The sequence below is a fragment of the Pithys albifrons genome, chromosome 17 (genome assembly GCF_047495875.1).
Source record: "Pithys albifrons albifrons isolate INPA30051 chromosome 17, PitAlb_v1, whole genome shotgun sequence".
Lineage (NCBI taxonomy): Eukaryota > Metazoa > Chordata > Aves > Passeriformes > Thamnophilidae > Pithys > Pithys albifrons.
Genome location: NC_092474.1, coordinates 15,490,220 through 15,506,113, shown reverse-complemented (window position 1 = coordinate 15,506,113; position 15,894 = coordinate 15,490,220). Strand labels below are relative to the sequence as shown.

The window sequence follows — 15,894 nt, the reverse complement described above, 5'->3', positions numbered from 1 at the left end:
AGGTTTTGGTATGAACAGCTAACTTGTAAAAGTTTTAATTTTGTTCAGGAGAATATTCGAATCTAAACGTTTTTTTCTGCAATATTTAAGCAGACTGAAACACATCCACACTGGGGAACTGTTGCAGGGTTTCTTTCAGCAAATGGCCATGTGAGCAATCCAGCCTGCATCAGCTCCCTTGGACTGGAGCAGATATCAGCTAAGAAGCAGCAAGGCCACAGCTGCTGTTGATCCTTAAAGGAGAAATCACTCCCTGGGGGTTCTCAGCGACTCCCCAGAAGTTTCTCATGAGAACACTTTGACTTTCACACAGGACTCCAGAGATGTACCTGAAAACATCTAAGATGAGTTCATATAAACATTGGACTTGTGAGATGTGGATTATAACCAATTAAAGTCTGTGGCTCGATGGTGTGAGGCTCAATTTAGCCAATAGAATGTAGCCTTTACCTTATATAAACCGTGTGCAGTGTAATAAATGTCTTCACCATAAACCTCACAGGCTTCTTGGGTGAAGTCCTTTCCCTCCGCAGAAGATTGTTTACTTTAGGGAACCACCCTACAAGTGTAGGGACTATGAGAAGAGTTTCAACATCAGCTCCAACCTCTTCACCTACCAGAGCATCCACACTGGGGGGAGGCCCTACAAATGCTTGGAATGTGGGAAGAGGTTTCAGACCAGCTCAGGCATCAGCAGATGCTCATGGGGGAAAGGCCCTTCCACTGCACTGGCTGCAGGAAGAGCTTCAACCACAGCTCCCACCTGACCAGGCACCATGGCATCCACAGCGAGGAGAGGCCCTACAAGTGTCCTGTGTATGGGAAGAGCTTCAAACAGAGCTGGGTCTTGACCAGACAATAACAGACCCACCAGTAAGGGAAGCCCTACAAGAGTCCTGACTTTGGGAAGAGCTTTGTCCACTGCTCCATCGTTTATCAGCAGACCCACACTGAGAACAGACTTCATGATCCACATTTCTGGTGATCCATGTTGGGAAGACACCTGACTGGTGGTCTTCCCATCTTCCTGGTTCCGTGTAGGCACCTGGGTGAATGCAGAGGGAGGAACATCCATGGGGACACAGACTGACATTGGAAATTCATTGGGGAGAGGGGATTTGTTAACATTAGACACCCAGAAATCTCACCTGCTCTATCCAATCATTTCCTCAGGTGGCATCAAGAAATGCAGGATAATCTTCAAACTCTTTTCCAACCTCTTTCATTCTATGTTTCTCATTCTCTATGTCCCATGATGCCCCCAATTTAAACCTATGGACACTTGACCCAGACACAAAATACTTTTATTTTGGGTTTGATTTTGTTTTGATCTGTCTTCATCCCTTAAAAATGCAGGATATTTGGGTAAAATAAAGAAAGTGAACAAGAACACCCAAACCCTCACTATTTTACTGGAATTTGGGGGAAATGGGAGTTTGGAGGATTTTGTGGATTCTGTGGGGATTTGGTGGAATTTTCTCCATTGCTTCTTACTCCAAGAGCCCAAAGGGATTGATCTGTCATCTCAAACCCCCTCAATTCCACGCCAAAATTACCTGATCTCACAGTCCCCTCAAAATGCCCAAAATGGGTGGGATGAGGATTTGCAAGGGTTGGGATATGAACTGGGAGAGGTAGGATAGGACTCAGGGTGGGGTGGGATGGGGGAAATTGGGCTTGGGAAGGGTGTCTTCATGCCCGGATTGGCTGGAATGGGAATTGGGAGGGGTGGGATGGGGTCTCGAATTGGAAAGCTGAAGCCTGGGATTGATGACACCATGGGGAACAACCCCATTCCTGAGGGCATTTTGGAGTATCTCCTAATCCTTCAGCTGGAGGACACTCAGGGTAGCCCTCGTTGCAGTTCCAACTTCCTCTGCAGGGGCCGAGGATCTCTGCTCGGTGGGGACCAGGGAGAGGACCTGAGGGAATGGCCTGAAGTTGTGTCAGGGCAGGTTTAGGGTGGATGTTAGAAAAAAAGGTCTTCCCCAGAGGGTGGTTGAGCACTGACCAGGCTCCCCAGGGCAGCGGTCACAGCACCAAGACTGCCAGAGCTCAAGGAGCGTTTGGATGATACTCTGGGGCACAGGATGTGACTCTCAGGGATGGTCCTGTGCAGAGCTAAAGGTTGGACTGGATGATCTTTGGAGGTCCCTTCCAACTCAGCGTATTCTGTCTTCTGTGATCCCCTCCATCCTCTCCTATGGAACAGCTCCTCCAGTGCAGCTGCCAAAGCCCCAGAGCCTCCAGCCCTGGCCACCCCAAGCTCCCCTGCCCCAACCTGCTGCGGGCCTTGCAAAAGCAACGAACTACAGAAAGATTTTACAGTGTAAGAATCTTTATAATAACATCAGTCTATAAAATGTATTTACATTATAAGGGCCTATGTAACAACAATAATCCATGGAACATATTTACACAAGGACAACATAACAATATATAAAACACACAGATACAGAACACATTTACACTATAAGGGTCTTTATAAAAACAACAATCTTCTTTGTAAAGTCAGCAATTATAAAACATACAAAATGACCACCCGTTGACTGCAATTGCCCAAAGCACAAGTGGAAACAAAGTCACAAAAGGTATTTATTTAGGGACAACTTGGGTTTTTAGAGGGTTCTGAGGGAAGGTTCTGGAACTTGGCAGTGACTGGACAAGGGTGGGGGCAGAGTGTGTAACTGGGCAACCAGATAGCCAATGGGGAACAACTCATCAAAAGTGGGAACAGCAACCAAAAGGAATCCAGGGATTAGGGCAAAGATGAGAAAAACTATGAGAGGAAGAAGATAACATGCTGAGTATGCAGGGATGGAACCACCAGGCGAATAACCGTGAGCAGAAATACCACAAATGGGTAACAATAAACCTTCAAAAAGTAAGAACTGTACAAAAAAACATGCAACTCAAACTTCAGCAGAGAAAGTCTCCAGTTTGTCTGGTCCAGGTTGGTCCACAGCCCCATCATCCTAGTAAGTCCACCTTCTGAAATGTTCTTTCCAGTCCTCATAATTAAAGCATTCACCCAAAGTAAAATATATGTACAGAAGTTGCATATCCACGTCCATCCTGTCCATCAGTCCTGGAAATAAAGCAAGGGCACGGTCATTCCTATCACAGCATTTTAGAACAGTCTCCACATAAACCAATCACTGCCAGGCTGCAGGTGATGGATTACACATGGGTTGGAGAGGACTTCCTGAGTCCTTCTGTATCCTGGTTCTGTCTGACTGTCATTTGTCACTGACATAATCTCCAGCTGCCATTCTTCGAGGTGGGACTCTTGTTGTGCATGAATCCACTTGAGCTGGGCCCAGTTGTGGGACGCAAATGACCCTTCCCAATCAAAAACTGGTGGCTTCTGTATATATATTTGTGCTGGTTTAAAGGTAAACCGGCAGGAGATATGAATGCAACACAAAAGAGATTATAAGTCAGAGTTACAATTTAAAAATACTTCTCCAGGGACACCCCCTTGTCGCGGGGGAGGAGCTTGTGTGCCCTCATGAGGTTGAGAGCTGTGCTGGAGGTGGTTTGTGCCACCGGTAGGGTCTCCCATGCCAGACAGGTCTCAGCTGAAGGGTCAGACAAAGTGTGTCTGGGGGCAGGATGGGCTCGCTGGTCCCATGGCAACCATCCTAGGAGAAGGACAGCTCCAACCCCAAACTAGGGCAGGTGGAGCTCGCTTAGCCCTGTAAGGCCATCCATCTAAGAGAGGGATACTCTGACCAAACCTACGTCCTGAGGTATTCACTGTCACCGTCCAAGCTCGCTCGGCCGTGGCAGATGAACCTCAGGAGTAAAGGGTGGGGCCAGTTCTGTGCACGCTGTGCCTCACCTGAACAATCCAAGCGGAGCCCCCAGACCGTGCCACCACCCCACAGCCCCCCAGTCACGCCACTTGCCTGCACAACCTCCTCCAGGATCAGACCAAGCTGTGAGACAGCCAATCTCCTCCCAACAGCCATTTATTCCCTTGCTGCCCCCTTGTCAGGCACCCCATCACGCCTCACCTGTTTGTTCCGCATTCCAGGTCCAGGGAAGCACAGGGACCATCATGGACTGGGATGGACTGGCTGAGCTTGTGGCTGCTGCAGCTGAGCCCTGACTCGTGGCACTGCAGGAGCAGGCTGGGCTGGCCCAAAGGCTGCGAGGACAGGAGAACACAAACGTGGGTGAGAAACCAAGAACACCTCTGCTTTCCTCTCTTAGGACAGTGGGACAGCTCTGCTGCTCCTGGAAAGTGCCCAGCAGGAGCAGAACAGCCACTTCCCTGCTCATGCCCTGCAGCACTTTGGGTTTATCCTGCCACATCCCTGCTCATACCCAACAGCTTTGAACAGTAATTTACATCAGCCATCTCTAGTCTGACAGCTCTCCTAGCCCTAACATGACCTCTTTTAAATTCCTTAAGGGGTGGTGACTCCACCATCTCCCTGGACAGTCTGTGCCAGGGCTGGACAAGCCTTTTGAGGAAGAAACTTTTCCTAATGTCCGATCTAAACCTCTCCTGGCACAACTTGAGGCTGTTTCCTCCTGTCCTATCGCTTGTTACCTGGAAGAAAGGAGAGTACAGCCCCTCAGCTGGGGAATGACAGCCCAGCAGCTGGAGCTCATAAACACTGACAACTCACTGTAATAATCCCCAGGGTCTGTCAGGCACTGAATGCAACACAGCAAAGTGGCCTTTTTCTCCTCAGCTGGAGTGGGGACACATGGATTGCTGCCCAGATCTCTGGGAAATCCCCAAGCCTCTTATGCCCCAGCCCTGCCCATGTTGGGGTTACTTCTTGGGACTGGCCACCAGCCTCCCCTCAACTTCTGAACTACTGCCGGGAGTTTCTCCCCCTGCCCCTTCCCTCCCAGAAGCCGAAATGTAGCTCTTCTCTCAGGAGTCCTGGGTCTGCATCCTGCAGATGGGAGCAAAGGGAGACACGCTGAAGGTCAGAGATTTTGGAGCCAGCCGCAAACCTGCTCATTTGGCAGCAGATGATCACAGCAGGTTGCCCAGACTCCCCACCCTTACCTCTCCTGCCCTGGAGGGTCCGTTGCCAGGTTGGGCCAGTAGCCCTTGGAGTAGCACTGGTCCCGGTAACTCTTGCCAGAAGGCTCTCCCTGCCTCAGGTCTAGAGAGGGAATCAAGATTCAGCATTACCCCTCCAGATCAACAATGAAGTTGCAAAAGAAAAGGCACCAGTTGGGCAATCTGCCATGCACACTCCATTTGCTTCCAAATTATCCTGATATATTGGAGGCATAACACCAACCCTGACATGTTTGTCAACACAGCACTGATGTCCTTTCCTTTTTCCTCCCTCCCCTTCTGTTCAGCCCAGAAACTCCAGGAACAGCAAAAAAGAGGCCCTGGCCACCCTGATCACATCATCAAGCTCAGCCTGGATCCAGGAACGACACAGGCTTTTAGCCATGGAAATGAAGATCAAACATCCCTTGGGTGCACCCAGATCCTGCTCAGATTTCCTGAATGCAAATGGCAGCCTGTGCTGCGCAGGTAGAACAACAGCCAGGAGTGTGGGCAGGAGAAAGCCCTGGATATGTGCAAGCCGTGGCAGAAGAGCCCACCCTGAAGGAAACATCACTTATTTTGCAAGCAAGCTGCCCCCATGCCCAGAGGCCAAGGATAAGCTCCAACCTCTGTCACCATGCCAGGCCCCCCAGCCTGCTGCCAACAGGGCCACTCTCTGTCCCGAGTGCTCCCCGAGGCCACAGTGTGCGTGGGCAGGTTTGGGCACCACAGGCTGCTGCCCAGGCTCTGCCAGGCCACTGCTGCCGCCTCACCGCCACGCCCCCAGCTGCCCTTCTGACCAATGGGTGCTCGAACATTAACATAGACTGCAGTGCACCCTGGGTAGTGCTGGCACCTCACCCTGACCTCAGGCATAAAGCCAGTAAGCCTTTATGTACCACCCAGGCACAAGCCACATGCAGAGGGACCTCATGGCCGAGCCCAGTGCAGGTCAGTGGCCTGGCCTTGGGGCACACCCAGAGGGTGAGTAGAGCTGTGAGTGTCTGTGGCCATGCAGGCACCACCAGCTCCGGGTGCACCACAGCCTCTGGAAGCTTCGCCCCAGTTGTGTGTGACCTGTGGCCCTGCCTGCTGCCAGTGGCACAAATAGCCCAAAGCACCCACAGCTGCTTTTTTTGCACCTCTCTTCTATTCCTTTTATTGTCTAACACCCACAAAACCAGTGCACACCAAGCTCCACGGCTCCCCCTCTCTTCTTCATCTCCTGACACTTTCACACATTTCCTGCTCTGACACTCTGGGTCTTTCTCGACTGGCACAGAGTTTTCAAGAGAACATCTCTCTCCAAGCCCACCATCATCCATGTCAGACACTGAGGACTTGCCCGGGACTGGCATGACCCTGCACAGCTGCAAAACAGCTTTGCCCATCCTTTCAGCTCCTCAAACCTGACAACAGTGCTGCCACTCACAGCTGCTGTGTTCCACTCCAGCCGAGTGCCAGCAATCCCAGTACAGCTTCCCAAGGGCTCACAGGACCTCCCGCATCAAAGAGGCTTTAGAAAGTTACAACCACTGTTTAGGAAGGACTCACTTCCAGGCTAAAAGAGCACAGAAAGGGACATGGCCATCAAGAGCTGGGCAATGGCACAGCCTCTGAACGAGTACAGAGGAAGAAGCAGCAGGTGATGGGGAGATGTGTCACCTGGGGTGTCACCAGGGTCAGGGCAGCATTTTGCCCCCTACCTGTGCTTCCAACATGGGGGGAGTCCAAGTCTGTCTCAGACGTGGCTTTGGAAGAAGTTTCCTCTGTGAGTTTCGACCAAAAGCAGCCAAACCACCTGAATCCAGAGCTCTGGACAATGGAGGTTGTCACAAAGCAAAAGAGAGGAAAAGGATGAGGAGGTGAGAATGCCATGGCCACCCAGACACCTGCTGGGAGTAGGCACCATTTTGCCATGGGCAGAGCTGGCACCAAGGACAGGCAAGCTCAGAGCATAAGGCTGACACCGGCTCCGGCATGTTCACCTTGGCCTCATGCGGCTTCTCCGCCTCCTCCTCGGCAGAGTCCTCAGCTGTGCTCTCCAAGGAAGGATGGCTGTCGTCCAAGGAGACAGTGGAGGACTCTGGGACAGTCCCCATCCTCATCTTTAGCTCCTTCTGGCATCAGAGAATGAAGCTGCCACGTGCTGTTCCCAGAGGAGCTGCACAGAGCATGGTCAGAGTGCCATGATTAGGGGAGAGTATCCCTAAGGAACATCCCTTACATAACTGGTGAGGAGCAGGAGCACACACAGCACAGTACAGCCAGGCACTCCAGTGGAGGGAGGCTGAAGAGGGCTCCCCTAATCTTTCAGGGACAGCTGACACCATGGATGGGAGCATTCTCTGTGAGTTCAGTGCATGGAATGACATGACAGCAAATCCCAAATGCCCCCAGGACTCACAATGGGATGGCCCCTCTGACTCACCTGCTCTGCTGGGAGGACTGGCTGCACCCTCCTGAGCAACAGCAGGTTACCACAGGGCTCCCCAAGTTCTCCTGCAGACCAGAGGGAAGGACACAGTCAGGGTATGACCCAAGGAGCCCTTATGTATCCATCAGAAGTATTTCCAGGGCTTCCATCATCCCATCCCACAGCATGGTCACCCTTTTACTGGGTAAGATGTTCCCCAAGAGATTCAAAAGGCCATTCTGGTCCCTGGTCCCTGCCAGCAACAGGGAGGTAAAGGCTGAACTGGTGCACCTTAAAGGCAAGTTCTAAAGAAGAAATCCTTCCCTGTGAGGATGGGGAGGCCCTGGCACAGGATGCCCAGAGAAGCTGTGGGTGCCCCATCCCTGGAGGTGTTCAAGGCAAGGTTGGACAGGATTTGCAACAACCTGGTCTAGTGGAAGGTGTCCCTGCCCATGGCAGGGGGTGGAACGTGATGAGCTTTAAGTGCCTCCCCACACAAACCTTCTGGCATTCTGTGGTTTTACAGAGAAACAAGGCAGCAACACTCACCTGCTGGCAGCACCCGCTGTGGAGGGGACTCAGCAAAGCCCCCTCCTGGAGGGGTGGCCATCCCTTTGGGGGCTGCAGCTCTTGTCCAACACTGAGCACCAGCAATGATGTGGCCTGAGCAGGTGCTGGGGACCAGAGGGACACACCCTCCCGGCAGCTGGGTCCCTGGGGTGGCACTGGCTGGGACCACTGGTCATACTGGTAACCTTCACTCCAGGGAAGTTCATTGCCAGGCTCTCCATCTGCAAAAAAGCCCTCAGGGATTTACAATTTTTATAATACTTATAATTCCATCAGGCAATTATTGTCACATGCAATTCTTCCCTTCTCTCTTACACGTCAGCAGGAGCTGGGGGAATGAGGAAAGACCACAGGCAGCAGGTGAGGGAGGAGGCAGGACACAGCACAGCAGCAGGAGCCTTTCAGAGGCTTCGAGGATGGTGGGCTGGGAAAGACAGAGGGCAAAAAATCTCCTGGGAATGTGCCTGAGGTTGCAAAGGAACTCACAAGGGGAATGCCATGGAAAGAAAGAGCCCACGAGCAGCAGACACCAGCAGTTCAAAGGAGCCTGGGGCCTCCAGCCTGTTCCTCCAGTTCTGCTGCACTCCCTGAACAGGAAAGAAAATTCTCCAGGAAGCTTTATTGCTGTTCCACAGCAGCACCCAGGGATGAATTTCTTGCTTTAAGCAGATTTATTCAGATTTGGGTTTCTGTTTCAAAGGCTGGTTGAACAAGTGGCATTTGTTTTATTTTACACACATTGGTCCCAGGGGGGAATCCTGCTTATTCCAGCTTGGCAGCCTCCTGCCAGAAACATGCTGGGCACTGGGAAATTCCTCTCCCATTGCCTTGAGACATGGCAGGCAGGACCCACCCCTCACAGGGAAAGACTATGGCACCCCTTGGATGCAGTGCTACCAAAGCCTTTGCTTCACTGCCAGCATTGCCTCCAGCCCACTCAGGGCTTGGCTTCAATGAGCTGCTCCCACATGGCCTGGAGATGCTTTAGACCCACAGGGATATTCAGGGATATTCAACTTGATGCTGCCTGGCAAGCTCAGCTGGGAAGAGTCAGGCAGGACAGCCCAGGCTGTAAGGATGGAGAGGGAGGTTCCCAGGTGGATCCCAGCTTGGCATCTGATTCAGGCTTTGTCTTTCCAAGATGGATGGATTCAGCACCAAGCCAGCTTTGTCTGCATGCAGATACCTCAGGTGGTGACTCTGGATGGCCATCAGAAAGAACAAATGGGCCAAGCATTGGGAAAGGAAGCTGCAGAAACCACAGGGAGCAGACCTGACTGCTTGCAGAATCCAAGCCAATGGGATCATCACACCAGGGACTTCCTTCCAGGGAAGGAAGATCCCAGCCTCAGCCCTGAGAGCAGCAGAGGGCAATCAGGATTGATGACCCTTTTTACCGCCTGGCAGAGCTCTTTGAAAAGGAATTTGGCATCAGCAGGGAAAGCTGATAGTGGGATATTCCAATGGATGCACTGCCCAGCTGGGAAGGGAAAGCTCTCCTGTTCTTCCCTTGACACCAGAGTAGGATCATTAGGATCATGTCCCTCATCCTGGTGTCTGTTGGCCCTCTGGGTGAACTGGCACTAGAGGGGTCACTGACAAAGCAAAACCACCCAAGAGGCAGCAGGGAGGGGGAAATGCTGGGGCTTCACCAACAGGCATCCTGCAGCTCTGCACACAGCAGGATGAGCTCCTTCCAAAATCCTCCACCCTCTAAGTGTGAAATCCCCTTACTCAGCTCCAGTTTGCACCCTCACAGGACTGCTGAGAATGGGGCCAGCTCTCCTGAGGCTCAGCCAAGAGGCACTGCCCTCATCCAGCACCCACTCCCAGCTCCTCTTCTCCTCCCACGGCACCCACAGGGACCCCTGAACCTCTGCTAATTAGGCCCAAATTACTCAGACTTTGCATAAGGATGTGAGGCTCAAGCCCTCACTTTTCAGCCCATACCTGGGGGATGCAGCCAGGCAGGAGCAGCCTTTCAGCTCTTGGGGGGATGCAAGGAGCAAGAAGTAGCTGCTGTAAAAAACCCCAGGGAGTGGTGAGCTGCTTCCCAGCCCATGCCAGCACAGTGCCACACATGGAGAAGCCTCCTGGGGGGACCACAACCCCTTGCTCCATTGTCTTTACCTGCCATCAAAGGAATAGCACAGGAGAGCTCTGGCTGAGCAGGTGCCACCTCTGGAAGAAGGTCGTCTTCCACCTGCAAAGGAGTCAGAGGGAAAATGTGATAAAACAAAGAGAAAAAAGAATGGCACAGAGCAAAAGCTGAGGAAACCACAGAGCCAATGGAAAGGAAAGTGTGCTGCTTGTGGGTCTGGGGCTCACCGCCTGCCCCACACTGCAGGAGCCCAGGCTGCAGGTGAGACCCACACCAGCATGGACACAGCTCTGTCCCAGCAAGTGAGGGGGGCTGCAGCACCACGGAGAGCAGTCAGGAGGAGAAACTATATGAAAAATGCCACAAAACCAAAAGCAGGCAGGAAATATTAACAAGAACATTAATCAAAGAACCAGACACGGTTAAAGGACCCAGGAGTACACACAAACGGTAGCACCCCATCAGGGTCCTCTGCAACATCCACCCTGCAAGGGGAGATCTTCACTCACCCACCAGCCCCTGCCTGCCCTCCTTGAGCCAAAATAAGGAGTGTTTTTCCTCCTGTCAAGCTCTGCAGCCTTGGGCAATGTTCACACTCAAGCTGCAGGTCCCACAGCAGAGACCACACCTTGGAGCTCATAGGCCAAGAGAGAAGACAGCAGGGCAACAACAAGCTTTGAACCTCCATCCCCATCCCCTCAGATTGAGGACAGAGGAGGAGGATGCTCCTGTAGACAAACCACAACACAGAACAGCTGTCCCACCTCATGCTCACTCCTCCTTAACTCCCACTCCCGGCAGCAGGCTCAGAGCTGCTCCAGCAGGTCGGGCTCCAGGGTCTGGTCCTGCTCTGGCATTTCCAGGAGCAGAGGGTCAGAGAGCTTCAGCCATTCGGCCCGCTGAGGGTCAACAGGAATCATAACACATCAGATCCACAGGGATCAATAGCACGTGGCTGGACACATGGGCTCAGGGAAAAATAGCTTCCCTTCATAATATGGGGGTAACCAGCCTCTTGTGCAGGATTTATTCCCTCTCCCACACTGCCACAGGGGTGCTGACCCACCGGGTCTCAGCAGATCCACAGAAATGACAAAATACCTGTGGCAAAGATGCTTCCCCCATCAAAGGGGCAGGTAACTATGATCATCCTTTGACAAAAACAACTAGCTTTAATCCCACATAACAGTCAGGCCAGGGCACTGCCAGGTTTGCAGGACACCCCACTGGGAATCCTGGAAAGAAGCCCAGCTTCCAGGGCTATGTATCAGCTCCTCACCTACCCCACCAGGATGGATGGGAGCTGTTTGTCTGATCTGTACTTACAAGTCTCTGAGAAGATTTCACAGCCCCCCAGGCCTGTCCTGATGCTTAACATCCTTAGAGCTAAAGAGCTTAGTATCTTAGTGAAATCTTCTCTACTACCAAAGAAGCCCCTCTATACCTGCTCCCATGGAAGCTGCGGGGACAGCCAGGCAGCATCCCCAAAGAGCAGCCTCCTGCACCCACAGGGCTGTTATCACATCCCCTATACCCCTTCCTCCCTCCTGCATATCTTCCCTAGAAGAAATAACCCCAAGGCCTTCTTCAGAGGTCATTTTCCCTTCAATCTCTAATCCCCCCAACTCTCCTGTTCTGCACTCAACTGCAAACCAAACCAGCCTCTGCACAGGTTCTGCAGCCCCACCTTTGTGTTGGTTTCTGTCAGGCCCACTCCCCCTGCCCCAGCCCCTGCCCAGGGCTGGCTGAGGCTCTCGTTTCACAACCAGCCCAGACCTCCCCTCCACCCCCTGCCAAGGAGCAGCTTGGCTGTGGGCTGAAGAATTAATAGCATTTCCCACCAGCAAAGGGGGGAACCTTCAATAGCCAGCCAGGCCCACATCTGGGAGCATCGCCCTGGGGGTGTACTCATCTGTAAACTAGGTGTGGAAGACAGCTTTGATGGTGGTGCCAGCTTCAAAGTCCATCATCTTCAGGTGGGCAGTGTCCAGGTCAACAAAGAGGCCTTGATGTCTCTGGCAGCAGGCCCACCCAATACAGCTTCTCCAAGGGCTCCTTCTCCATCCCTGTGGGCGAGACCAGGCTGTCAGCATTGTGCCAAGGGCTCCAGCTCTCAGCAAAGCAGGGCGAGCAAAACCAGGTTGGATGGTGGCCAGCAATGCATGGAAGACCAGGTGTCCAGCTCAGCTCCCACACTAAGAGGTGAGATGCGTTTCCATGTGCCAATCTACCCCTAGTGCCACACTTATGCCAGAAAAGTCTGGTTTTCTTTGCTTCTTATTGCCAGGAGATGTGTGGAGCGGTTACTTGCCAGGTCCCTCGATCAAACAAAGCACCTTCTAGGGCAGGTGCATGCCCTGCACCCAAGGATGGCAGAATAGGTCTTCCAGTGATGGTCTCTCTGAGGGGCGGATGGACAAACACCACTTGATAAGGTGTCGGCACTCTGGGGGAGAGAAACCAGAAACTGACGGTCAGCTGGAGAAGGATCCTGTCCCCTTTGTCCCACTGTCTGTGTGCCCAGGCCATTCTGGGGGCACTCAGAGCTGCATCCAAACTTCCCGATTACTTCTCTGTTTTGGAGGAGAGCAGGATGGCAGGACATGTGCCACCTCCTCCAGCCAACCAGGGGATATAAACAGCTTCAAGAGCAGGATCCACATGAGCCCGCTGCCAACTCCCAACACCATTATTCCCCCCATGCCACAAAGATGGGTATCCACCTCGAGAGACCGGTTGTGGGAACAGGAGCTGCCCCCCCATGGTGCTCCAGCCTTGCAGGAAAGGGTGCTTCCCGCAGACCATCTGGTAGAGCAGGATGCCCAGGGACCAGATTGTTGCCCCCTCGCCGTGGTAGTATTTGTGGTGGATCCACTCCGGCGGACTGTATGACAGTGTTCCTATGGAATACAGACAGAGCTCACCAGGGGGATGCTTCCTGCTCCCAGACCCTCGCCTGAGCATCCCTGGGGATGTGGCACCTGCCCCACTGCCACACGCTGGGACCCGCTGCCTTCTCACCAGCACCTGACAGCAGCTTACAAACTCTGGGTTGTAGGAGAAGCCACCGGTGTCCAAGAGGGCAGCAGAAGTCCTGGGAAGGCCCAACCATTACCCACAAGGAACAAACCCACCCAGTGGTGAGGAAAAGTCATGTCTTCTCCCTGCCCCACTGCACTGCCCTCAACAGTTAATCATAAGACAAGGCAAACAAGGGGAGCAGAGCAGCCCATGACCTTCCTGGCATGCACACCTAACCAGCTGCTGCAGGAGTTCTGAGCCCTCCTCTCTGCTACCCTCACGGGTGTTTTTATCAGGCTGGCTCCGCCCGGTACCCACTCCAGCCCAGGTCGGGATGAGTGGTGAGGGCTGTCAGCAAGGCTGGGGACTGGCTTGCAATAGCTCACCCACCCCATCCCAATCCTAAAGCAACTTGGCTGGAGAATTAATCCCATTCTCTCTCAGATTAATGGGGAGTCCCCAGTGCAGCATGGCCATGCAATGCCTGAGGTGCCCGGTACCAGGAGCATCCCCCTGGGTGTGGGCTCACCTGCAAACTGGGTGTACACCCTGTCCCGAAGGAACGTGCCGCATCCAAAGTCAATGAGTTTCAGGTTGCCAGTGGCCAGGTCGAGGAGGATGTTTTCGGGCTTGATGTCACGGTGCAGGACGCCACAGCTGGTGCAGTGCTGTACAGCCCTCAGCACTTGACAGAACAGCTTCCAGGCCACCTCCTCTGGCAGGAACTTCCACTCCCGGATTAAGTGGAAGAGGTCCTGAGACCACTGTGGACGCTCCATCACCAACAAGAAAGCGTTGGAGAGCTCAAACCACTCCAGGAGCTGGATGACACCAGGAAACCCAGTGGACACCTTGTTCAGCAGCACGATCTCCAGGGGCGCCCGGGTGCCGTCGGGCTGCGGGGGGACCACGATGTCGTCAGTGCCACTGATGATGTGTCACAGCTCTGTTTGGTACCCCTTACCCAGCCTGGGATGCTCCCGCCCCGCACTGACCCCACGCCCGCTCTCCCTCCAAGCGTCCTGGCGGCTTCCACCCTTCCGGGCTCGGCTCCTCCCCTCCCGTCCTGCCCCGCTTGTTCCCGCGGGCCCCGCTCACTCACCAGCTCGCCCCAGTGCCGGATGCGATTCCGACGCACGAGTTTGATGGCCACCTGCGAGCCAAGGGGAGCAGCGGACTGAGCCCGCTGCCCGATCCGCACAACCCTCCTTCTCCTCCTCAAGTTCCTCGTCCTTCTCTTCCTCCTCCTCCTCCTCCTCCTCCTCCTCCGCCCGCCGCCGGCCCCGCCACTCACCGGGGCTCCGTCCTCGAGGCGAGTCCCCGCGTAGACTCTGCCGAAGCCGCCACTGCCCAGCAGCGAACCCATCCGGTAGCGCCTGTACAGGAGCTCCTTCGCCTTCCCTGCGAGCGAGACGTGGCCGGCAGCGTTCGACCCGGGGCCCGGCACGGTCCCCGAGCGCCCCTCGACCGCCTTGGGCTGGGTATCCCCGACCGCCTTGGGCTGGGTTTCCCCGACCGCCTTGGGCTGGTTTTCCCCGACCGCCTTGGGCTGGTTTTCCCCGACCGCCTTGGGTTGGGTTTCCCCGACCGCCTTGGGTTGGGTATCCCCGACCGCCTTGGGTTGGGTATCCCCGACCGCCTTGGGTTGGGTTTCTCCGACCGCCTTGGGCTGGGTTTCCCCGACCGCCTTGGGTTGGGTTTCCCCGACCGCCTTGGGCTGGATATCCCCGACCGCCTTGGGCTGGGTTTCCCCGACCGCCTTGGGCGGGGTATCCCCGACCGCCCCAGGCACCGGCTGCTCGCTGCTCGCGGCCGCGCTGCCGAGCGGCGGAGCTCTGGCAGGGGAAGCCGCAGACGAGGCGGCAGCGGCCGCGGCGCCGGTGTCCTGTGACAGCCCTGGGAGGCGCCGGGGCCGGGCCAGCAGCAGGGGCAGCCGTCGGGCTCGGGCTCGGGCTCGGGCTCGGGCTCGGGCTCGGGCTCGGGCTCGGAGCCGGAGCCGGAGCCGGAGCCGGAGCAGGCGGAGCCAAGGGGCGGCGAGGCCGAGCCCGTCCCACAGCCAGCCGCAGATTCTCGTCCAGCAGCGCCGCAGCCGGCACGCCGAGACTCGGGCAAAGGCGAGAGCGCGCCGGGCCAGGCAGGGGCGGGGACGGGGCGGCCCCGGCCAGGAGCGGGGAAGGGACACCGGGGCCATGGCCCGGGCCGCCAGGGGCAGGGGGAGACCGGGAAAGGGAGAGGGACACCGCGGGAGGGAGAGCGGGAGAGGGACGACGGGAGAGGGTGCGGGACACCGGGAGAGGGACACCGAGGGTGCGGGGCACCGGAGAGGAAGAGGAGGAAAAGAGTAATAGTATGTGCGAGAGCGAATCGCTGCTGCCGCTGCTGTCGCTGCTGCCGCCGCTGTCGCCGCTGTCGCCGCTGTCGCCAAAGTGCCAGGGCCGTTTGTCCGTTTGTCCGTCGCCCGTTTGTCCCCGCGCGCCCCGGAGGCAACCCCTCCGCTCCGAAGCAGCCCCGGCCGGAGCCACCGGCTTTTTTAGCTGCCTCTTCACTTTATTAAATAAACTCCTTTGGCGGCAACCTTGCCCCTTGCCGCCGATGCTCGGCATCTCCCGGACCCATCCCGCCCGTTCCTCCTGCCCTGCCGTCGCTTCCTCCCATGCCAAGCGGACTTGGGACTTGCGTTCTTTGGGAACGCATTTGCTCGGTCAGTCGGAGCGGTCAGAGCAAGAGCCAGAGCCAGCCCGGGGGAGGGCAGAA

The 15,894-nt window shown here is 55.1% G+C and overlaps 1 protein-coding gene across 6 annotated transcripts; it reads right to left on the bottom strand.

Moving 5' to 3' along the window:
• Positions 1-2,326: 2,326 nt before the first annotated feature.
• LOC139680066 (serine/threonine-protein kinase pim-1-like) lies at positions 2,327-14,581 on the bottom strand. 6 transcript variants are annotated; one of them, XM_071572325.1, is made up of 10 exons: positions 14,435-14,581; positions 14,243-14,293; positions 13,670-14,036; positions 12,843-13,019; positions 12,431-12,565; positions 10,884-12,185; positions 10,149-10,221; positions 9,969-10,037; positions 8,334-8,442; positions 8,054-8,239 (listed from the first exon to the last, which is right to left on the bottom strand). In XM_071572325.1, the coding sequence occupies exons 1-5, from the start codon at positions 14,504-14,506 to the stop codon at positions 12,459-12,461; spliced, it is 774 nt and encodes a 257-aa protein (XP_071428426.1). In that variant the 5' UTR covers positions 14,507-14,581; the 3' UTR covers positions 8,054-8,239; positions 8,334-8,442; positions 9,969-10,037; positions 10,149-10,221; positions 10,884-12,185; positions 12,431-12,458. The 6 variants fall into 6 exon arrangements, with proteins under 6 accessions (XP_071428428.1, XP_071428423.1, XP_071428426.1 ...); XM_071572327.1 differs by lacking the exons at positions 8,334-8,442; positions 9,969-10,037; positions 12,431-12,565; ... (2 more) ...; positions 14,243-14,293; positions 14,435-14,581 and adding exons at positions 2,327-3,088; positions 4,020-4,153; positions 5,033-5,132; ... (1 more) ...; positions 7,021-7,152; positions 7,464-7,534 and having other exon boundaries at positions 7,998-8,239; positions 10,884-12,180; XM_071572324.1 differs by lacking the exon at positions 9,969-10,037.
• Positions 14,582-15,894: the final 1,313 nt, after the last annotated feature.

Excerpts from the sequence above, each read along its gene's own strand:
- LOC139680066 (XM_071572322.1), bottom strand. The coding sequence starts at position 14,506 with ATGGGTTCGCTGCTGGGCAGTGGCGGCTTCGGCAGAGTCTACGCGGGG. Across the intron at positions 14,037-14,242 it reads TCCGGCACTGGGGCGAGCTG|CCCGACGGCACCCGGGCGCC; the intron begins GTGAGTGAGCGG and ends GTCCCCCCGCAG. Across the intron at positions 12,566-12,842 it reads CCCACAACCGGTCTCTCGAG|AGTGCCGACACCTTATCAAG; the intron begins GTGGATACCCAT and ends TCTCTCCCCCAG.